Here is a 24,129-nt window from a genome sequence, read left to right on the forward strand (position 1 = left end):
GGGCAATTTTGAGCTCAAGTGCACGAGGATGAATGGGGATCATTTTCGGGTGAATGTTGACGGAAACTGTCACCACCAACGTACTCGCGACCAGCGAAACCGTGGCGACTTGGTACGCGAATGCTACAGAGAGACGGAGTTGTGATTTGCAAATCGAAAACAGAATTCGTTTGAAATCGGTGTTTGATGAACGATCATTGCTTGGTCCACACAGCACGTGACCTCGGGTTGTCACGTGACCTCTGCCTGTGACGTGTTTGGAAGTAGCCATACAGGATTCCCACGTGTCGCAGTTGAGATAACATTGTCCAGGTTTGGGCTATTGCTATTATTATTCGGCACCTGTTGGAAGTGCCCTAACATTGTACTAATATACATACTCAGGACTGCTGGATAGTGGGTAACATTTGATTATGTGCAAGTACTGTGATCATCGGCCAAGATCAATCCCGTGCCAGATGAAGTCATTCCCATGCCTTCACCATTACTCGTGGTCCCACGATACAAAGATCCAACTTGCTCCTGCACAAGTTCCGATTTCATGGCTCCATCTCCGCCGTGGGCACACCCTCTCGGGAATGTGCCCTCTTTCGGTGAAAGTAAAACAAGCTATTCATACTCGAGCTCCTTCATTTCCACGATACTGGTGGCACAATTGAATCAGGATGTGTTTTTTTCAAAAGGGGTGGGGGGGAGGGGTACAAAAGTTAGACCCAAGCTCGCTCACACGCACACATAGAAAACTAATGGTAATCTTTATTATTATGATGAAAGCCCTACCGAGTCTCAAGACCCTTTTCAAGATTGTCGTGCCCAGTCTTCACACGCATGGGGCCACATTACCACGTGCAATCTCAAATTTGAGTATGATTTGCAGGTCATTTTTACAGCGTGGCCAATACTTGTGTGTACCTATGTGTGTGTTTGTGTAGCTATGCGAAGAAAAAAGCCAAAACAACCCCCATGCAGAACAGAGGGGAGAACATACAAACACACACACACAGCCGCCAGACTCGGGAATCGAACCCAGGAACCCCTCCTTGCTGCTAGACACAAGCATTACCAACTGCGCTTGCCCCCCCCTCCAACCCCTTTGCCGCGCGACAGAAACGATTCTCTAGAGCTCGGGTCGCGTGGGGCGCGGGGGTGGGTGGGTGTGCAGGACAATGGAAGAGGATCTATAAAGGGAACGATGTAAGTGAAACAACTGTTGTCGTGCGCGGGTCCGCGCGCGCGCAACGGGGCGCGCGCCCGCACGCACGCTCGCTCGCTCGGCGGGCAGCTAATGGGACGGTAATGCAACGCTGCGGGTCGCGGAACTGTTTATAATGCGCTCCTTAAACGAGCGATTAAAATACATTACTCAGCCCTTCACGGAAAATATCTGGCGCAACCTGCAAAAATGCTTTTAAGTAATTATAGCCTTAATACGACTGCCTGACCGTAGAGAACGGGGCCGGTGGGGTGGTTGGGGGGTGGGGGGGAGAAAACGACACAAAAAAGTTTAACAAAAAAAATCCTAAAGCAAAACAAGACGTACCCATGTCGCCACGTGCTCCCGTGATTCCTCACTGCGCATGACGAGTTTCGACCAAGCTACGGTGCACGATGTGGCTATGAAAAGCCCTCTCTGTCTGTGCGTGGGGCGTGCGTGCGTCCGTGCCCGTGTGTGTGTCTGTGCGTGTGTGTGTATGTTTGCCGTGAGCGGTGGCGCAGCGGTTAGAGCGCTGCGCTGACGATTATCTCAACCGGTCCTGGGCCTCCCCGAGGTCGACTCAGTCTCAAATAAGTTCCTGGTGCGATGAGTAACCCTAACCCTTGAGAGATAAAGGCGGCCGGCCGTGGTGCTGGCCACCCACCTATCCGTGTGCTGTGCCGGCCTTCATAGGAGCTTGTTAATAGCACTTGCCCCAAAGTTCTGTTGAGGCTGTACGGGGGACATTTGCCTTGTTCGTGGGTCTCCTCCCACCAGCGCACAACATGGCACAGAGATGACCACAGGCATCAGAAATCAGAGGCAGCGTTGGACCAGTGCCACCAAAGTCCGATATCTTATCCATTTATCAAAATTACACGAAAATTATAAGTCTATTACCGTAATTACATTGAGCTGGGCTGTCTACTGAAATACAAAAGAAACTATACTGTGCTTATATATCAACTGCAGCATGCAAGCTGTCGCCATTTCCTCGTGGTCTTGCAGTGCATCCATCCACACGGTTCGTGCCGACGAGCTCATGTCCTCGCTCCGTCTCCGTCGTGGACGTCCTCTCGGAGGTGTTTCCCTCCTTCTGCTGCCGCTCCGTCGTTGGTCTCGACCACTCTTCATCACACGTTCTGCTCAAGCCTGCTGACTTTTCTCATCAGTCAATATGATGCCTGTAACTTGCGTAATGATCTCTACTCAATGCGTTCCACTGCCTGTCTCTAATACTACTAATAATGCCACTTTATCCAGGAAACTTTACTGAGTCTCAATACTTGTTTTTAGGAGGCTTCCACATTACTTGGATGCTTGGACAATTTCTGTAATGAGTGTTTAGCTTCACGTGGGAGCAGTGGCGTAGTGACTACATTATCAGTGGCGTAGTAACTACATTATCAGTGGCGTAGTAACTACATTATCAGTGGTGTAGTAACTACAAGATCAGTGGCGTAGTAACTACATTATCAGTGGGGTAGTAACTACATTATCAGTGGCGTAGTAACTACATTATCAGTGGTGTAGTAACTACATGATCAGTGGCGTAGTAACTACATTATCAGTGGCGTAGTAACTACATTATCAGTGGCGTAGTAACTACATTATCAGTGGCGTAGTAACTACATGATCAGTGGCGTAGTAACTACATTATCAGTGGCGTAGTAACTACATTATCAGTGGGGTAGTAACTACATTATCAGTGGCGTAGTGACTACATTATCAGTGGCGTAGTAACTACATTATCAGTGGCGTAGTAACTACATTATCAGTGGCGTAGTAACTACATTATCAGTGGTGTAGTAACTACAAGATCAGTGGCGTAGTAACTACATTATCAGTGGGGTAGTAACTACATTATCAGTGGCGTAGTAACTACATTATCAGTGGCGTAGTGACTACATTATCAGTGGCGTAGTAACTACATTATCAGTGGCGTAGTAACTACATTATCAGTGGCGTAGTGACTACATTATCAGTGGCGTAGTGACTACATTATCAGTGGCGTAGTAACTACATTATCAGTGGTGTAGTAACTACATTATCAGTGGCGTAGTAACTACATTATCAGTGGCGTAGTAACTACATTATCAGCTCAGGGGGTGCGGCAATCGGTCAGGTGGGGCACCAATATTTAATTGGTTTTGCACAGTCGCACCTCGGCTATATATCGCGGCTGCTGTTGCCTAGTCAAATCGCTATGCTCACGGTCTCGAACATTGAACGCTGTAGAGGCGCTCTATCTTCGCAAAATGCAGCCACGACAGATCCGTGGTGCCTCTTTATGATATTACGTTATTGCTCTGATTAAATTAAAATTAAACGTGAAACGTGAATGAAATTATTTTCGTAAAAATAAATTTAAACCGAGTTTTAAATACGGTTTTTTTTATACGTATGTTTAAAACATATCTCATGGTTGTTCTCATGGGGGGCCCCAACTCGTGCCTTTGAACACCACTTTGTGGGAGGAAACTCTGAAGAACCTCCAGAGAGAGCCCATCGGGCATTGTGAGAAGGTGTCACTCAAAGGTCGCGTGTGCACATCAGGTCAAGGGTCATCTGAATATAATTAGCGTCGCAGCGGTATTGTTTCAGCTGAAATGACCAATTCAATTACACGACGATTGCAATTCGTCACGAACGACGATGACAACATTTTGTTTTCATTGACCCCAGGTTCCCTCTCGATAATAATCCATCACAGTACTGAAATATTGTGTCCGTCTCACAGACAAAACCGACAGTAACACCTGCCATTCCCTGGTGTGGTGTCCCTACCGTGTAACTAACCAGGCTCAGCCACGCTTCGCCTCGCAGACGAGACTGGATTGGGCGACACGGGGCCCCGGGGTATGTGGTGTACGTTGAACTTCTTTCGCACCGTACGTAGCCAACCGTGCTAGCGGGGGTGGGTGGGGGGGGTTGCGTTTTGGTCAAAAGCACCACTCGCTTCAATTATACCCCCGGATCGTATTTATTCAATTTTCTAAGTCCTCAGTGCTCTCCCCCATTGAGCACTGCAGTTCAAAATCATTCCATCTCAAACATTCGAGTTAAATGGCTAATTCTTACGCCCATTTGTCTGTTTACCGAATGTTTGTCCCTCCAGTGGAGGGGAGGCAGCCCCATTTAACGGCGACCCGGCTTAAAATCGGCGCGCTTTCACCCGCGGACGACGGCTGCAGGGAATTAGTGGAGACGTGGAAAAGATCGCCCCACAATGCGGCCCCGCGCACACCAAAGCAGCCGGACAAATTCCCAGCGTGGCTTGCAAAGACATGCACGGCCCATTGTGTCTGCGGCTCCGACAATGAGGACTCCCCTACCCACCCCATAGCCCCCCCCCGCCCCCCCCCCCCGCCCCCACCAGGCCCCCCACCACACACACATTGAGGGGGGGGGGGGGTCAGGAGATTAGACGTGGCAACGAGCGCGATGATGAGCGCAACGGCGAAGGCGCTCAGTAAGACGGCGAAGAAGGGGGGGTCTCGTTCTAGATTTGAAGCTTTCGTGACTGCAAGGATTCATACTCTTAGGTTGCTTCGGTAAAGTCACGTAGCAAAAAAAATAATAATAAAATAAAATGATAATAAATGAAAATAACTCAATTAAATCACGACGTTTCGGAGGCAACACAAGTCTCCGTCTTCAGGTGGGTTCGTCACAGCCCAATTTTTCTGATTTACTGTATCAGTAAATTTAGCTGTGACGGTCCCACCTGAAGACGGAGACTTGTGTTGCCTCCGAAACGTCGTGATTTAATTGAGTTATTTTCATTTATTATTATTTTATTTTATTATTATTATTATTTTACCTACGTGACTTTACCGAAAACACCTAAGAGTATAAGGGGGTCTCGACCGTGGAGGGAGTCTCGACGCGGTACGGATAGTTTTGAAAAATCCCGTTTCACGCGTTTCACCGTCGCCTGCAATTGGCACTTTTTGTTGAACTTCTTTCGCGCCGTACGTAGCCAACCGTGCGAATCGGAGGTGCGCCCTTCGTCAGTGTAATATTGCTGAAGACCTTCTGCCACGATATGTTGGTCATGGGGAGGGTTGTTTGACCATACTTCACCACTCTGGTCAGTGCAGCTCGGTGCAGTTGGACGGCGGCCACGGTTGGTTGTCGCTGTTGATGTTAGCCGTGGCTGGGAAGCGAGCTCAGGTGGCCGGGGTTCACGGCGCAGCGTGCTGACCGCTGCTGTTAGCGAGGTCCTATCGAGACCTGCACGGCGCACAAACGCCGGGTGGATCTGTGGAAGGGTGGGACCCAGCTCACTCAGAGGACACCCAAGTTCGGGAATTTCGCTCGGGTCACTGGGTTCATAGCGCAGTGCGCCAAACCGCTGCGCCCCACATATATATATATAACGCAACACGTACGCGCGACGCGATGCTGGCGTGAGAAGGAGAAATTTCGTTAAACTCTAAATAAATGACGGAGCGCATGAGGCACAGAGAGGTTAGGTCTCCTGACCCAGCGTAACCAAACGCGAGTCTGCAGGGTCTTATTGCCATTGCATTGGACTTGACTTGGGGCATCGCCTAATCTAGGGCAAACACGGACCCCACGCAAAGAGCAATATCCATGCAAATATCATGCGCGCATAGCCACGTGGAGGTGTAATGCGGCATCGCAATGCGCCTACACGTGATGGGACATTGCACGAAACACGTGTGCGCATGCAAAAGAATAATAATAATACGAAACATGATAAAGACGTTTTTAAAAAAAGTACACAACGATATATAAATTGCATTACCACCATGAGCACAGTCATTACACAACGGGCAATAACCAGCGAAGTATCATAAAACAACTCCCAAGACCAATATCGCATGGGGAGGCATTCAAGCTAGCAGTGGATTTGCCAAAGAGCTTAACGTTATCACGTGTGTGTGTGTGTGTATATATGTGTATGTGTGTGTAAAGCGCGCGTGCTGCTAATGCAGCATCTTGCGCCTATGCACTCCGCTCGCGCGCAGCTGCTTTGCGATCGTCTCCTGCCGCTAACGCGACGCAGAGGAGGTCTGTCGGTGGTTGCTGTGGGTGGAGGGCGGGGGTGGGGGGGGGGTTCTTGTGTTGGTGGTGGTGGTTGGTGGTTGATGGTGGTTGGTGGTTGATGGTGGTGGTGGTGGGACGGTGGTTGGGATTGCTCGCCGCGGTTTCGCCGGCAGAAAGGGCAGAGAGGAATGGTTAAGCTCATAATCCAGGACGCTGCGTGTCCGGCACGATACACATACGGTCGGTGCAGGACGGGAGCAAAGGAGATGGAGATGGTGGGGGGGCTGGCGGTCTGCTCGAAGGGGGGGGGGGGGGAGTGGGGGAACTCGAGAAAGAAAAAAAATGGGTGAACTTCATTGCCCCTCGCTGCCATTCGAGGGAGGATGAGGATTATCAGGTTAGAGATGTAAGCCGCGCAATCATTTTCCAATTACGGTTAGCGGAATAAAATTAGAAAAAAAAACAATTGCACGAACCGGGGTCAGGAAGGCCGGGGCAAGCGATGAAATTGAGATGTCCGGCATTAGCTCGACGGCAAGTCCCGGCGGTGAACGTGGATTTGTATTAAGACAAAACATATTTAATTCGTTATTTACCCAGGAAAGCCTCGAATGAGTTTCAAGACCCGTTTTTAAGAGGGGTCACCTGCTTAGGATTTTTAGCACAATCCTTTTTGAGTAATTTTCCTCGCAAGAGGAAAATGTTGCTGTAAACCCAGGAAAAAAAATAATGGTGATATGTTTGTTTTTTATTATTATTTAGACATAAAAACCGTATTATTCCAATTATGTCATTTGCATCGTATCCAAGACAAAGCACAACAAATTATTTTTTCTCGCATCGAAATGCAATCGCATCTCGAGACAATACAAATTAAAAGGTACGTTCGTAGAGAAGAAGTCCGGCGGAGAAACGCGGGCAGAGTTGAGGGAGCAACACCGCGGCACAGCCCAGGACAGAGCCACTGGGGCCCAACACCAACAAGAATGGCAACACAAATAACAACCGAGGCAACCAGGACAGCCCCGCCATGCACCACCACCAATACCCAAGTCCCATGGCATTGTTAGGGGCTTCTTAACCAAGTGACGAACGTCCAGATATGGACCCAGGATCAGTGCTCTGACCACTGATCCCATTCGACCTCAATTGGCCAAATAATGTTGAGGGTTTTGTTTTTTTGCAGGCAGATAAAAAAAAAACTTGTAATCTTGTGTCTCGCGAACGTGATGACTGCATCAATGGCTAATCCCCGAACCCTGCCTTCCAAACGCGAGACACAGATGCGATTGTGCCTGTCGCAAGGCGGTGTGTGTGTGTGAGTGTATGCACCTAGGCGAGTGGGGATCGGTGGTGTAGCGGTTAGCGCGCTGCGCTATGAACCCGGCGACACGAGTTCGATTCTCGCTCACGGCCAACACCGGTGACGATTATCTGAACCGGTCCCGGGCCTCCCCTAGGTCGACTCAGCCTCAAATGAGTACCTGGTGAGGTGTGTAAACATTGCCACTAGGGAGACAAAGGCGGTCGGGCGTGGTGCTGGCCCACCCACCCCCTCGTGTACCGTTCCGGCCTTCATAGGTGCTCGCTAACAGCACTTGCCCCTACAGTCTGTTCAGGATATATGGGGGATCTTTGATCTTTGTACCTAGGGGAGTGGGGATCGGTGGTGTAGCGGTTAGCACGTAGCGGTTAGCGCGCTGCGCTACGAACCCAGCGACCCGAAGTTCGATTCTCGCTCACAGCCACCAACACCAGTGACGATTATCTGAACCGGTCCTGGGCCTCCCCGATGTCGGTGTGTAAACATCATCGCCACTGAGCACAGAAAGGCGGCGGCCGGACGTGGTGTTGGCCACCTACTCCCCTCGTGTGCCGTTCCGGCCTTCATAGGTGCTCGCTAACAGCACTTGCCCCAACAATCTGTTACAGGCTATACGGGGGGGGGGGGAGTATCTTTGCCTTTGTTTTTGGCACCTAGGGGAGCGCTCGTGACCGGATACCCGTTAAACCGTCCAGGCAGCGGGCATTTAAAATAACCACGCGGTGTAGAGTGGGGTGGGGGGGAGCGGTCATTGACAGTTGTCTGCGTGACACTCCATTCACCTTCACTTTTGTGCAACCACAAAGACAAAGACCCCCCCCGCCCGCCTCCCCGTATAGCCACCAACAGGCGGTTGGTGCGAGCGCTGTGACTGTGAGCGAGAAGCGCCTCTGAAGGCCGGCATGGTTAGCGAGAAGGCCCGCATCTTACAAGAGGAGCGTGTTTCAAATAGGTGTATTACCGTGCACCGAGATTGGCGGGGAGACGCGTGGAGAGGCTTTGAAATAAAAAATGCCGTTTTCTCTCGAATTAATGATCTATGCCCGCGCATGGTTATTTGAGCGGGGTATCTATAAACGGATAGCCGCCGTACAGCACGTGCCGTCACTTCACAGCGAACTAAATCCAGACATGTAGTAATAACGGTGCTCGCTTTGCAAATTAGCACGCGTTTAAGCCCTCGCATATTAATTTACCCGCATCGCACGCACACACAAGACACGCACGCACAGACACACATGCACAAAAAAGCGCACAAGACTGCGTTTGCATTTAGACTTAATTTAGCACTCAGTGTGCCTGGCATTTGAATTCCTTATGAGGCTGTAAACGACACAAAGGAGACGGTCCCTTGGTACGAGACCCACATTAAATTGAACCCCCACTCCGCCCCACCCCGACAAATTCCATCCCCCCCCCCCACCGGCTTCGGCATAGCCCCCACAGCACAGGTGTGGCGTTACTCACCACAGCGATGGCTCAGTCATTAATGGTTTAACGCAATTCCACACAGCGCGCCACGTGCAAAGTGCAAGCCCATCGCTATCACCGACGACCGCTCCTCGGTGTTTGGGTCTGTTGAGTTGTGCGCAAGCCGCAATGCAGTGCGCGGTGGGGTGGGTGGTGGGGGGTAGTAGCTAGCCAGTGTGCAGGCGGTGCAACTGCGTAGCGGCGGGCCTCACGGTCCGGTGGGGCCCAAGCGCCGGGTTGGACGCCACTCACCACGGGACATCTCGGACAACCCCGCCAGCACAGCAGCCTTGCTGTGTGTTTGTTGTGTCGTCATTCTTCCGCAATTTACGATCAACACGATTGGCTACGTACGGTGCGAAAGAAGTTCAGCATACGTACAGCCAGCCCCGTTTTAAGTTACTGAAAAGGAACGGATTGTATAACAGCGTATCGATCTCTTCCGGTATTCTCATACTTTAAGCTGCGTCGCTTGCTTTTTAAAAGGCAACCGAGAGCGAATGTATCTTCATCACAGGATCGTGTGACGTGGCGACGGCTTGTGGCCGAGGCATTCATCCAGCAGTGGATCGGTCGGGGGCTGCTGCCGATTGAAAGCCAATCGGAATCGAGGAACAAAGTAGACGCGATTTGGCCCAAATTGTTCAAAACGGAGACGTCAAGTGAGACCTACTCAATCGTCGAGATTCGTCGACATGGTAATACTCATTTATATACAAAAAAAACAGGGCCTGAAATATATTTCATTTAGTTGTATAAAATCAGACATTTTAACCCGGTGTCAATACAATGCTGTATTGCAGCCTCCCGCGTACTGTGTCGATCACGGGAATCGGTTGGTCCATACTTCACCAGCCTGGGTCAATGCGGGATATTGAAGGGAGACCCAAGACCACTTCGGAAATCACCTAAAATTAGCCTTTTGCCAGGAATCGAACCTAGCACGGGGCAGGTTTATAGCGCGGTGTGCGTGAACAACCGCGCCAGTTTATCACAATCCCACGTGCGTCATTGCGGCTGTTGTGTTCTACTCGCTAACCGCACTTGCCCCAACAGTCTGTTAAGGTAATAACGGGAGATCTTTCTTTTTGTGTTTGCTGCACTCACGATTGTGAGGCCCAATAATCACGAGGACGACGAATGGTGAACGATTACAATTGTTCTCAAAGACTAACGTGGATTCAATGCTCACTGGGGAGTCGATGATCACTGCGGAGTCTATTGTCAATCACTGCTTGGGGAGTCGATCACTGTAGATCAACTCGGCTACTGCTCGTCTCCATCTGTCCGTCTGCGGCGACCCCTGGCGGCACAACTGAGCATAGCGTTTTGCACGCAAGGTCAATGACTCGTAATTGCATTGTTATCGCAGCACTTACGATGGTGAAGAAATTGATCCAAGGCAGGTCAACTGTTAGAGGCGATGCAATCAAGAAAGCTCGCCCGCATTGGACATGCCATGCGAAAGATTGAAGTTATTTGTAAAAGCAGATTGTGAAAAGGCACAATGCCCGGTTCACGTGCGCGAGGAAGACCAGGGTTCGACACGGATGGATAACAGCAAAGCGTGGGCGAGACTCACGCTGGAACAGACAGTGAGGATGGCGAAGACAGAAGTCAGTGGCGAAGGATGTGCCCATGGTGCGGCCAACCCTCGGATCGAGGACGGCTGAAGACGAGACGCATGTAAATGCTTTGTTCAGAGTCAATGTCGGGTGAGGTCGGCTTCAGGTGTTCGAGGTAAACCGGCACAGGTCTGTGAGGTGTGACCAGGAGAGAAAGGCAGGGCTGGGTTTTTCTTCCGGGACTTTTTGAGATTTCCTCCAACACGAAGCCAATTTACCAAATGCATGACAAATCTGGCCAAAACATCGCAATAGCAGAGGGCCCTCCTGAAAATGTGTCTTGAGACTCATCTTTCTTGGGTAAAAGGGTATGAATTGATAAGGGAACTCTGAATTATTCAGCAATTGCAGATATGCTTGTGTCACGTGTAACAATACATGGCGTGTCTTTTGAAAGTAAACCCACGGACCGTTTTTTTTATCCAGCATACTTGAGTATATAATGCTATCGTATCCAATAGTAATAACGATAACCGTAAAACAATTCCAATGAAGAAGCTAACCTTTAAGTAGTTATTTTGTTATTACAAGCATTAAAGTTAGTTTCGATGTAAAGCTTTCGTGATTGCAGGGATTCATATTCTTGGTTCTTTCGGTAAAGTCACGTAGAAGGGAAATAATAAAATAATAAAAAATAAACAATTAAATTCTCACGATGTTTCGATTTCCCTTCTACGTGACTTTACCGAAAGAACCAAGAATATTAAAGTTAGTATTCTTAAAAGTGATGGAGATACGTGCAAAAAAAAATCACTTATTATGGACAATACTCTGGCGGTTTCCATCGCGACACCAAAATCGTGGTGTTTAAAAAAAATGCGATTAACACGAGCTCGGTCATCGCAATGTCGGGGTGCGATGACGACAATTTTCGCGCAGTCGACAGCGACGCAGTGGCGATCGCGACTCGCAATCGACGCAGCGCTCGCCCGCCCCCGACGCACGCGCACCTGGCCCGCTGCTGGACAGAGCCGCATTGTTCCCTGGGAGCAGTTGGGGCGACTCGCCAACAGCTGCTGCTGCTGCTGCATTCACTCCAACACACACACACACAGTGCCGTTCTTAACCCATTACGTACGTCCACAGCACCCTGCATATATGGAACACACACACACAGACACCCAGCATGTGGTAGCAGTGCCCAGGACATTGTACAAATACCCAGTGGATTCGAACACACACGTAGCACCACGCGCAAGTATAACGTCCAGCACACAGCCACCCAGCACACGTACAGCACCGAGCCTCCATCATCAAGTACGCGGTACGCAGTGTCCAGCACATGGTACAAAAACCATGTGGCGTCTAACGCACACACACACACACATGTACATACCGATAGCACCCTGCACACAACCACCCAGGTCACTCAGCTTCAACTCCTAGTACCCAGCACATAAAACACACTCAAAAACCGAATACTCAACTACCCAGCAATTGACACAATACCCCAGTGTGCAAGCTCCCAGCACGCGGTACCAACATCCAACACACTGCACCAAACACCCCAACTCCCAGGAACTATCTACGCGACTTTACCGAAAGACCCAAAGAATACAACGCCCCGCACGCAATATCCGTGCCCCCCCCACACCAGACCCCCCCCCCCGCCCCCCAAACAACACAACCCGTGCCTTTGTGCCAGCTATGAAGGTCACAGCTCACGTGCGCGGCAGGCGGAATGCCCGCGGTATAAATAGTCGTCGGCACGGATTCTCCCCGCCGGGACTCGCATTTTTCTCATCCCACATTCATTCTCGCCACTCATTCGTTCCATTGTTATTATTATTATTGCGCCGCAGCAGCGGTGATAACAACAGTGACATCAATAACATTAACTCGTCACGTGGGAGCAAGTATTCTGGGCACGCCCTCCCCCACCACCACCCACGAGGTTTTATTGAACAGCTCCCGTCTTTGTGAGATGTCAGGCAGGCTCGGGATGATGCTGACGGGTGCGTCGCTACGTCAATTAGCATCGGCACGAGCACATACTGTGAACGAGCGCTCCGTTGTGAACCGAACACGTGGCAATTACGCCAACGCGCAGCCGCTGCTCACGGTGACTCTCCCACCACAAGGCACAGTCGCGTTTGAACGTTCAGGCATATCCTCGATGTATATCCACGTAGCCCGCCCCCACCGTCAGTATTGCTTCTGACAAATATGGCTATGCAAGTTTAGAGCAGGGGTCGGCAACCAAAATAACCTGTTCTCCACCTGAGGACGGCTGCTTGCGTTGTGGCCGAAACGTCGTGAGAATTATTTCATTGTTTTATTTTTATTATTTTATTATTTCCATTCTACGTGACTTTACCGAAAGAACCAAGAAGAAAAAAAACAAAATAACGAAACTTTTTTTATTTCGAATTCGGTCAACGCTCAATATCTCAAGAGCCGCAGTGCCGTGCGAATACAAGATGGCGGCTCCTTCACAAATGACGTCAGGGGGCAGTCGTTAAAGAGCCGCAGGTTGACGACCCCTGGTCCCGACACGTGGGTTCATCGTGAGGACTGTGCGCCGTGGTGACGCCACCGTACGTGGAGAACGGCGGCGGTGTTGTAAGGGGCCGTCCATAAATGACGTCACGCGATTTTGGACGATTTTTTATTCCCCCCCCCCCCTTCGTCACACGGCGTCACAAAAAGTCAGACCCCCCCCCCTTCAAATATGACGTCACAAAGCTCTGCCCCCCCCCCCTCACAATAAATAAAACATGCTTAAAATCGCTTTAAACTATTGTCATTGTAGTGCGTATTTAATGTGGCGCTGCACTCTGATGTTGTAGGAGAAAACATTAAAAAGTATATTTAATTAAGTAGAACGTGTTGTCTATATTTATTTAAAGTTGCGCATTTTTGTGACTTCACATTTCTCAACCACCCCCCCCCCCCTAGGTGCGTGACGTCATTTATGGACGGCCCCTAAGTCGTCCTTCACCAGGGCGGTTCTGTGCGTGGTAATAGCGGGGAGCACAGACGCGGCAGGGAAGCGGTGACTATTCAGCGGTGGATGTTGCACTGCCCCAATGCAGCACTGCCCGCCCCCATTCGAGCGTTATGCAGGCTCAACGCCTGCTTGGCTTCCGAGATCTGCCGCTTCCCGGCTGCTGTGTACTTACCGTAAGGCACGAAGCACGACCGCCACCCACTGCCTCAGCCAGACATTTCTCAGTGTGCTCCTTTTCCATGCGCGAGTACATTTTGCCCATGGGCCAGAGCAGACAATGGTAGCAACTAAGGCGGATTAAACTTTAGTAGTACCGCTTTATACGGCGAATGAGCGATTAAGAATCCCACTCATTTCAAACGGTGTTTACGTAATTCACCGTTATCGGCCACATACGAACATTGAAAACGCTCAAGTAATGCCATCTCGGGAGAAAGTGAAAATCTGGTCTATGCTCACGGTTTCATTTAACCTTGTTCAAGAATATTGCTGCACTACCATATCCTGCTCATTGCATTGAAATATTTCCCCCCATGTATTCTTAACGAGTTATTTACAGTACCCACGGTGGGGGGGGGGGGGGTATATCAGATGGTCTCACGAACCCACATGATGCAACGGTAACCACCTTTCTGCCAAGCCGGTTTGGGAGTTACTCAAATCTGCATGTAATCCACCAAACCTGACCTCCAGTATGCTGGATCACGGCAGATTGCCACCAAGCTCAGCTAATTTTTCAACTTGCTCAAAGAAATCACAAGACTCCGTGCGGGTTTCTCACGTAATTATTTCACGTGCGTGCTTGGAAATTCACACAGATGTTGAAATTATTTTGCACCGTCCGTAGCCAACCACCGTGCTAATCAGAGGTGTGGGGGAAGGACAAACTAAACACCAAAAAGCAGTTCTAAAAATAATTGAGTTTTAAGTCTAGATTTAATCGTGCATAGCTCCAGTGGCTTCCTAATATCGGAAGAGTGTTCCAGACGACAGCAGAAGCGCATCTGAAAGCGCCCAATGGAGTGACCGTCTTTGTTCGATGGCCAGCCAAAAGCCGCTGCTGCGAGGATAAAACAGAGTTCGCGTGCGAGCAACACGTGGATGAGAGAACATTCCGGTTCAAGGCATTCTAAACCGTTAAGGAAAATTGGTTCGGGCAGGGCAAGTTGAGTTGGTAGAAGGGATGGCTGGTGGTCAAGACGACTGATGTAGTGGCAGCCAAAAGAGCGATCGTGCCCAAAGGGATATCCACCCCTGAGAGAGCGAGCGATAAAATCAGCCCCTGTGCAGGTACTATTTGGATCATCACATCGCAGGACCGTGCGTACGAGGGTGGCAAAGGGAGGCCCTTCATCCAGATGTGGATCGATCACGGCTGACGATGATGACATTGTTGTCACGTCTATGCGGCTGGATGTCCGTCACTGTTAAACATCAACAATTCGGACAGCGATGGCATTCGCACACATCCACGCACGAGACTTGACTTGAGTAACATGTGTTTTTTATTACGAATCTGCAAGCCCTTTATTTGTATTGATAGTTGTATAGTATGTTATCAAACGCAAAAGCAGGCATGTGAACGCGTTCAGTACTGCAATTGCCATTGCTTATTTATGTCGACAAACTTCAAGAGAATCGGTTTTGGGGCATCACCCAGCCGATGACACCGCACGCAAGTTTGTGACAAGTCGAACAAACCAAATGAGTTAATTGCCGATGCAAGGCGAGCCTGCTGTAACTACCATCGTTGTTGTATTCAAGTCGGACATCATACAGTTGTGCGCCATCGACGATACATTTACGCAAAAATGCACGCATTTCAGTTAAACGTACATAAACAAACAAAAAAACATCACTGCTTCCCCCCCCCCCTACAAACGGACCCCTTATATTGACATCTTGCGAAAGAATCTGAAACCAACTTGGAAAGATTCATCTTCACAGACTCTCAAAAAAAAAATCTACTTTATATCATTCCCCACTCGATAAAAAAAAAAATACATCGCCACACCAAGTGGACAAAGATATGAATTCGTGTCACGGCCGCTGAGCTCCACCTGGGTTAATCCATGCACAGGAACTTGCAGCGTAACTGTCCAGTGGCTTTTACAAGTAGCATATCTGAAGTAGTTAATTTGGTGGCCCGTTCTTTTAAATGCACATGTAAGGTGGCGTACACGCTCAGGCTCATGTTTGAGACGATTAAAAATAAAAGGACAACGTCTAAAGCGGGGAAGTATTATGCAGATTACTGCCCTTAATAAAACGTCCAAATTTGAAACACTGCAACACAAAAAACGTGCACTTTATACAATACACTTCAAAAACGTGCCACAAAATGTACGTTCTATATTTACACAAAAGGGGTATAGACATGACCTTAACTTTTTCACATTCATGGACAATTATAATCCTTTATCATACGTTGCAGACATTATTAATGAGCATTCCCGGATACGAGTGGCAAGAATGTGGACCACTATATGCATACACTTTTATCAGTGGCAGGATGTTTCTCGTGGCTTCACACTGTGGCCAAGGTGGTGAGATGTTAATTACCTCGCCTGGCATGCAGGAGGTTCGTGGGTTGCATGTACTCCCCGTGGTCACGTGGATTTTTCTCCGGCCCCTCCGGTTTCCCCCCCCCCCACATTTAGAATCAACATCACGCGTTTAGAGCATTTTGCCGCTATAAATTACCACACGATAAGCCACTTCGTCGTTGAGCTATTATTTGTGGCCAGGTTGATACTGAAAAAAATTGTTATACAGCTCAGTGGGCCTTAGTTGGTAAAATAAAAAGTAAAAAAAAGTAGTTGACTTTATTGCTCAACGATCAACTTCACACTTGGCCACTCGCTTTTCCTCGTGTGATCAATCAAAATAAACCAAATTCCAAGAACAAAAATTCACATTGAGACATCAACGTGATCTCGGAACGGGGTTTCTCTTAAAAGCCCTGGAGAAAATGAGACTTCTTTCACTTTCAGCACCACGTGCATGTTTACACTGCTTTAAGGCAGCGTTGCTCCGATCTTACACGAGCTGCTCAACAACTCTTCCTTCCGATATTAGGAAGCCACTGGGGCCATGCACTCTTTTAAATCGAGATTGGAAACTGCTTTCTTGAGAACTGCTTTTCGTGTTTAGTTTGTTGTCCTCCGCCCGCACCTCCGATGAACATGTTTAGCTACGTACGGTGCGAAAGAAGTTCAACATACATACATACAAACACCACATCAAGCACTGTTTGTAAGTGACGTTATTTTTTTTTTTAATTCTGCAATTGTTTCCCCTACAAGGAAACAAAAATATTAACTTCGTATTCACACCTACTTGGTTATTGGTTTACGAGGATAATTTTTGTATTAGTTAGTATCGTTAATAATTGTAACTTATGATGCTATGGTTAGGGCTCAGTGTTACATATTATTTTCGCAGAGCATGCTATTCTGTCGCATGCATCAAACGCAATTTTTTTTGTAGTCGCGTCACAGAAATGACAAGGCCATCGTGTCACAGAGCAAGCACCAACAACCCAGGCAGTTTTAGCAGCAGCTTCAACACAAAAGTGGTTATTGATCACAATCGGTGACAAGTCTTTGGAAGACCTACAACTTAGTGTTTTTAGAAATAAAAACTTGTAAACATTAAAAGTTATAATTATCGCTAAATAAGAATGTGCTGTTAAACGCAAAAGACAGTACACACACTAACTTCATCCCTCGACGTCTTGAAAACGCGTCGGTGACCGTTGGATCGCATTTTTTGACACACGCTACAAAGCAAGTTTGTGTTGGTCTCCAACGAGACGACACGACCACACCATACAGCACGAAGTGCATTGCTTTGCAATACTATGCAGATTTGTTTTAATAGCTGTCGATTCAAATAGAAGGCATTCTATGGATTAAGTGAGCGGCAGTTCCCATGAGATGCCCTGTGCAGTGATGGAAAAGTTCGGCACGCATGTACTACTGCCGAACCAAGTGATATTACAGAGGAACCTGGCCCCCCCCAGACATTATCTGACCAACAACCTGCCTTCCTATCTCACAACCAAAAACCCACCACTCACGTCATACGCTGGGCTTAATTTCAGACAAGGTCGGTCCAGGTTGGCGATGCGAACAAAAAATTCTGCGCCCGGCATATCACGTCAAGTATACACAACGCATACTTATGGCGCCAAGTCACTGCTGTGATTGACCACATGAAGCGTGTGTAGCTGACTTCCTAAACCAGTCAAACCTCGACTATGGTCCCGTCTCTGTCTCTAGGCCTATGCTCCCATTTACCAACAACCTTAAAAAAAATATTCGTCGAGAAATTAAGCCCCGGTCGTACCCTACACAGTGTTGGTAATGGCAAGTTGTCTGCAACTGGTTGAATGGCTTTTGGAGGAGAGGCACAATTGCCAGGGTGGGCTGGATCGATGTGTCGGTGCGCCGGTTACTGTGCGTGTGTGGCTGAGCAGTGCAAATTGTATCTTCGACAGCGTATTGCATTCACGTCTGGAAGCCACTATCAAAAACCAAAAGAAAACGGCCGAAGATGTGCAAACGCATATTAATTAAAGCACTTCTGCATTTACCCAAATACCGCCGACGAAAACTTGGAACCTGGTCCGAGACACCCGTCGCTCGGAAACCGCCGCAGCCGGCAGCAACTACAATCGAGAGATTGCCTGTTTTGACCAAGGTGTTATATACCTCGACCCCCGCGCCCCCCCTCTCACTGCTCAAGGTGGCCTCTCTCTCTCGAATTATCATTATTATTTTGTTGTTATTAAAGGCAGACGAGCGGCGGCGTACGCGTCCGTGGCCACAGCTCGCGACGCCAGAGCGGCAGCGAGCGATCGACCGTCGCTCCGTCGCAAGTGGGGGGGGGGGGGGGGACGTTTGCATCGCCGCGGAGCGTCCGCGCCAGCGACGCGGAGGACGGAGCGCCGTAGAAGACGATGGCGCTTGGCTCAACGGGGGCCGGGGGCTTTGACGAGCGCTGTCATGGCGTGAACTGCAGCACGAACTCGGCCAGCCTCTGCATGCCGGCTCCCGCGCGCACTCCCTCGGCCACGTTCAGCAAGGTTCGGCTCTCCTCCTGCACCTCGGTGAGCACCTGGTTCGCGATTGCCGCAGAGCGAAATATAAAATGAATAGGCGTGTCGCAGTTGCATGTAAACGACGCGTTGGATGATGAGCGATTCCTGAGCTCGCAATGCGTGCGTCAAATCACATGCGTGGGTCAGAGAGAGGTTATGCAAATTGTACGGAAATTACACGCCAATGTTGTGTTTAACTGCATGAAACTATCACAACAAGAGATGTAGAACAAATGAAAGTAAAATCGCAACAATTGGAAAAATACGATTCTTGTATTTCAAGATGAATTGTGACAAATGGGTGTTATGGGAAAGGATCTTAACAAGCATCAACATCTTATGGTTCAGAAAGCGGGCTTTTGTTGACGGACCAATTACGTGGACTAAGCTGGAGTGAACTAGTAATGTTCTTTGTGCGGCCCTCTGCAGGTAGACGGTACACTCGCGGATTGCAATGTTCCAAGGAAGTTTAACACGTAGGCTTTCGCGACCAATATTATTCATAATAAAGGTTTTTGGGTTAGATTGCGTGTCGTAACCCTCCAACACCCAACACAGCCAATTAGTAAGGGATTTGTCTCGTAAACAAACGCCAATTAGTTACTACTTCAGCCCACCGGTGTGTTGCAGAGTAAATCCACAAAATTTACAATTTGAGTACAACGTTTCGCTGGTAATTAAATCCAGCATCATCGGACGATTTGTCAGAAGAGTGAAGCAATCCACCTGCGTCCAGCCTTAAATAGTGCAGCAGGACAACGTCATCACGGAACCCAATCAGGTGCAGAGATCAGAGGCGGAGGAGTGTTCCAAGGAAGCCATCATGGGCTATTAGTAAAAATCTTGCTTATTAACTTTTTTTAGGGCGCCGTTCAATTTACAAGAATCACCGGGGAGGGGTGTAGACTGTATAATCAGAGCTTACGACCAAATCGCCTGGAATGTGCTGATGTGATCAGATCTCGACAGCTCAAGCAAGGTTAGAGCCTAGACAGTGCTTGGATGACGACAACCACAGACATACAGGTGCTCATGGGGCTGTGGTGGTCAGTGAAAGGCACTGCAGACAAAGCAATTGCTGTACTGTACAGGTGGCGTTCCGGTTTACGAAAGACCGATCCACATTTACGACATTTAAACGATGCCATCACGGATCGATTTGCGACGCAGGAACTCGATTTACGACGCGCATCTTTCGACACGACCCCGAACACATTTGAACCGAGTCGGTCTGGTTTTCGAAGTGGCTTTGCGCGGAGCTTTTTGTTACTCGAGTGTTTTCGTGGATTTTTTTTGTACCTATCAAATCCCGTTAAATGTGGCTAATAAACAGGAAAAGCACATCGGCCAGCAATGTTTGTACTGCCTGGGGGGAAATAGGGTGCCGATTAACGGCGATCCGATTTACGACGACAGTGATTTCCGGGAACGCGTTCTAACGTTTTTACGTCACAGTGAGGAGGCCCCGATGTAACACTGGATTGACATAAAGGCTGTAGATGTATGCACAGGGGTCGGCAACCTGCGGCTTTTTCAGGACTGCTTCGTGACGTTATCTATTAATGATCACCGTCTCATATTCACACATGCGTTGCGGCTCTTGAAATGAGAGTTTTTTTGACCGAATTCGAAAAAAATTCCTTTTTTTGTTATTTTTGGTTGCCAACTCCTCCCGTGCCCCGTGTATGTAGGCACACAATGTAATCAGTAAGCACTTACTCCGATCTCCTTGAACGTGGTCACGGCATTCCTTGCCAAACTCATGGTTGCGCTCTCATCTGAAACGCAACGACATGGGGTGGGGGGAGAGAGAGAGGGCGTTACGCGAGTCGGGGACGCACACTCACGGTGAACGGGAATCCTCGCCGACAACAAAACCGTGCCGAGGGATGGAGACTCACCGAACCCGGCCACGTGCCGCTCTGTGCGGTCCAGGAGGTGGCGGTGAGCCTTCTTCATGAGCTCGCTCTCTGGCGAACAAAGAAAATATTTTGTTGGTGGGCTTTTAGGCCTGCATGTGTGTGCATGTGTTTTGTTACGGTGCTTTCTGACATCGGGGTGAAAGGCGCTACAGAAGTGTAAATTATTATCGGCATCGGCAGCCGTCGTGAGAGATATCGTCAGCGGAGGAAAAATATGCGGTAATCTCTCGCTCGACTACGTAAAATCTGGGTACTTGGTAAATTGTTGCAAATGAACAGCTGGACGACAAATGCAGTGTTTTGAACAGGGAGATCCCTCGGCAGCAGAGAATGCGGATCGCAAGAGACCTCAAGTGGTGGCGAGAGACGTTTCCCAAAAGCACGACTGGTGCTCCCCCCCACAGCGAGGTGCCAATCCCTTCGTGCCCCCCTTCACTGGAGCAAACTCCCACTGCACATAAAACAAATCATCTTCACCTCATCCGCTTCTGTCCCCCCCCCTTACGCCAACCCCTCTATTCTCCCTTGCCCATCCTACTGCGACTCTCTGCCCGCTAGCTAGGACCAGGCCTACCCCCTCCTTAACCACTTCCAGTTGTCCTTCTGTTACCATAACTACAACACCACTTTTAATTCCCCCACTCTTTATTCTAACCACTATCTTCACGTACGATGTTATACTTATTGTAAAGTGCCTTGGACTAAGGCGTTATAGAAATCTATATGACAGCAAGTTCTATTTGTTGATGATGATGATGACGGATGGAATGGACTGGTGCCGATGATGACGATGGTCAAATCAGCACAGTGAGGGATTATGAAGACAACAGTACCGGGTAGGGGCTCTGTCAGGCCGTGCAGGAAAATGGCCACCGAGCTGTAGGCCTCGATGACAGGGCCAAGGATTCGCTGCAAGAAAATCATCCAGTCGAGCGTCTCCGAAGGCACCAGAAGCTGCAAAGACAAAGATTCCCCGTTTAGCCTACATTGGCTGTTGGGGCAAGTGCTTTGAACGAGTACCTATTAAGGCCACCATGGTGGTACGAGGAGGTGGTGTGGCCAGAACTATGCCCGGCCTCAGTTTGTCTTCGCAGTGTCCATATTTACACACTGCATTTGGTACTGAATTAAGGCAGTCAATCTAGCGGAGACTCGGGACCAGTTCACATTTGGCAGCGATGTTAGCCGAGGCCGGGAGTCGAAACCTGATCCTGCGCTGCCACGGGAAGGGGAGAGCAACTTGGAGACCGACAATACAACAGTGTACAGAGCGTGTGGTTCTGTGCCCAATTCTGGGAAACCTTCAATACAGACACGTGCGTAATGGTCAACCAGCGCATTGAGCACAGTGCCAATTAACACGATTTATAATTCCGTTCTGTTCACGTGACAAACCTTACTAATTGGCTGTGTCGGGTGGTGGCGGGTTTAACGACATATTTATATATTTACGAGATCTAACCCCAAAAAAAAAAACCCCTCAATTATAGACGGGAGTAACTTGGCTGAAACAAAATTCAACTTAAGTACAGTAGCCAAACAATAATTTAGAACCACTGCTGTTGGAGGATGCTGCGTTGGCAGCGTTCTTGCACCTTGAGCTGGCGGCCGCACACGGAGCCCTCCTCGCCGTTGCCGTCGCTGCCCTGGTCGCTGCTCCACGGCGCCAGCGTGGGTGACATGCCTCCCGACGCACGGTGGCACCGCTTCGGCTGCTTGCCTGCCACCTCGTCCTCGTCGTCCTGCGATGGTGCCGATCCCGCCGGGGCACGCACGCGCACGCACATATTGGCACACAACAAAGATCCCCCCATTGGCTTGAACAGATCTTTTGGGGCAAGTGCTGTGAGCGAAGGCCACCTATGAAGGCTGCAAAATTGTACTGAAATTATATCTCGAAAATGTATCCTTGAAGTATTTTAAATAAAGGTTTTAAACGGAACTTTAATTGTCCCGAACAAACTTACTGGTGTTGTCTTTGATTTATTTTCCGATAAGCTTTTGAAATTTACTTTGTAGGTGGAGTTTTAAAGTTCTGAGTTGGCTATGATATAGTCTTTGTGGCAGCTCCTCCCGCAGCACAGTAGCCCACGCATGGGGTTCACGGGTAGCGGAGGGGTTTGTTGGAGCGCGGGTCCAGCGAAGAGGAGCTGGGCAGGACCCACCTCGGTACACGTGAACTTCCCGCGGTCAATAAACTTCTGAACGGTCTCGAAGCAAGTCTGCTCCACACTGTGGCAGGGCTGTAAAAGATGAGAAATGCCATTTAAAATTATTTATACAAATGTTCACCTTCCGCTAACTTCACCAAACACAGCCACTTCCTTCAAAACCTCCACCATCACCTTTTTCAACCATCAAATCTTCACAACTGAAATCCACCACCTGTACAACCTCCAATACCTTCACAAATCCCATCACTACGTTCACTGCCACAACCAAATCCACGACATTTCACCACCACAGATGCTTTTACGACCTACGTCACCTTCACAAATTGCAAAACCACGTTTTAAACAATATTCACCACCTTCATCACCGCCTCTAATAACTCTACCAGAGACAAAGATCCTCCGTATAGACTCAACAGACTGTTGGGGCAAGTGCTGTTAGCCAGCACTATGCCTAGCCGCCTTTGTATCCGTAGTGGTGATGTTGTTAAGCACCACACCAGGCTCAGTCGACCTCGGGGAGGCCCAGGACCGGTTCAGATAATCGTCACTGGTGTTGGCCGTGAGCGGGAGTCGAACTCGGGTCGTGAGGCTCGTAGCGCAGCACGCTAACCGCTACACTACCGCTCCCCACCAACACCGTCCCCCATATGCCACCGATCCCGATTCGCCGCCGACGCTCCCCATACACCACCGCCACCACTACGATCATCCTACCGGCAAGAGGTTGAGCTCGAGCAGCAGCAGCGAGGCGAGCTGCGTGGTCTTGAGCAGCAGGGCGCCGTGGTCCACGCTCACCTCGCTCGGCGTGTGGCCCATTGCCACGTCCGCCAGCCTCAGCTGGGCCGCGGCGTTCATAGCGCACGCTGCACGCAAACACAACAATCCCCCCCCGCAACCACACGTATGTATGTTGAACTTCTTTTGCATCGTACGTAGACAGCTGCGGTGTCAAAGGATAGCACGGAGTACAAGAGGATGGTGTGGTCAGCACCACGCCCTACCACCTTCGTCTCCCCCAGTGCTGATGTTTGAGACACTGTACCAAGTACTAATTTATGGCCGAGTTGACCTACAGAAGGCTCTGGACTGGTGCAGATACCACCATTGATGTTAGCTGTGGCCAGGATTGGAACTTGGGACGTCAGGTTCGTTGCAAAGTGCACCGACCACCCACGCTACCGCACGTGCACTCACGCACATGCCCCACTGCCATCTTAAAGTGGGGGGAGGGGGCAGTTGTTGCACGGGGGGGGGGGGGGGGAGCCCTGGATCAAGTAACTTAAAGATATGGTGGGTGGGGGGGGGCACCTTTCTGGGTGGCACTACGTCGAGGAGCAAGGCCTCTGGA

General features: G+C 49.4%; 1 protein-coding gene across 1 annotated transcript in view; it reads right to left on the reverse strand.

The window, feature by feature from the left end:
* Positions 1 to 15,068: 15,068 nt before the first annotated feature.
* Positions 15,069 to 24,129, reverse strand: part of GPAM (glycerol-3-phosphate acyltransferase, mitochondrial) — a 29,157-nt gene continuing 20,096 nt past the window's right edge. Inside the window, exons 15-21 of the mRNA XM_078599416.1 lie at positions 23,496 to 23,644; positions 22,773 to 22,850; positions 22,203 to 22,349; positions 21,441 to 21,561; positions 20,587 to 20,655; positions 20,405 to 20,463; positions 15,069 to 18,702 (exon numbers count right to left, since the gene is read on the reverse strand). Of these exons, the coding sequence (XP_078455542.1) occupies positions 18,589 to 18,702; positions 20,405 to 20,463; positions 20,587 to 20,655; positions 21,441 to 21,561; positions 22,203 to 22,349; positions 22,773 to 22,850; positions 23,496 to 23,644 (737 nt within the window). The 3' untranslated portion in view covers positions 15,069 to 18,588. The remainder of the gene's footprint in view (positions 18,703 to 20,404; positions 20,464 to 20,586; positions 20,656 to 21,440; positions 21,562 to 22,202; positions 22,350 to 22,772; positions 22,851 to 23,495; positions 23,645 to 24,129) is intronic.

The sequence above is a fragment of the Lampetra planeri genome, chromosome 12 (assembly GCF_965212315.1).
Source record: "Lampetra planeri chromosome 12, kcLamPlan1.2.h2, whole genome shotgun sequence".
Classification (NCBI taxonomy): Eukaryota; Metazoa; Chordata; class Hyperoartia; order Petromyzontiformes; family Petromyzontidae; genus Lampetra; species Lampetra planeri.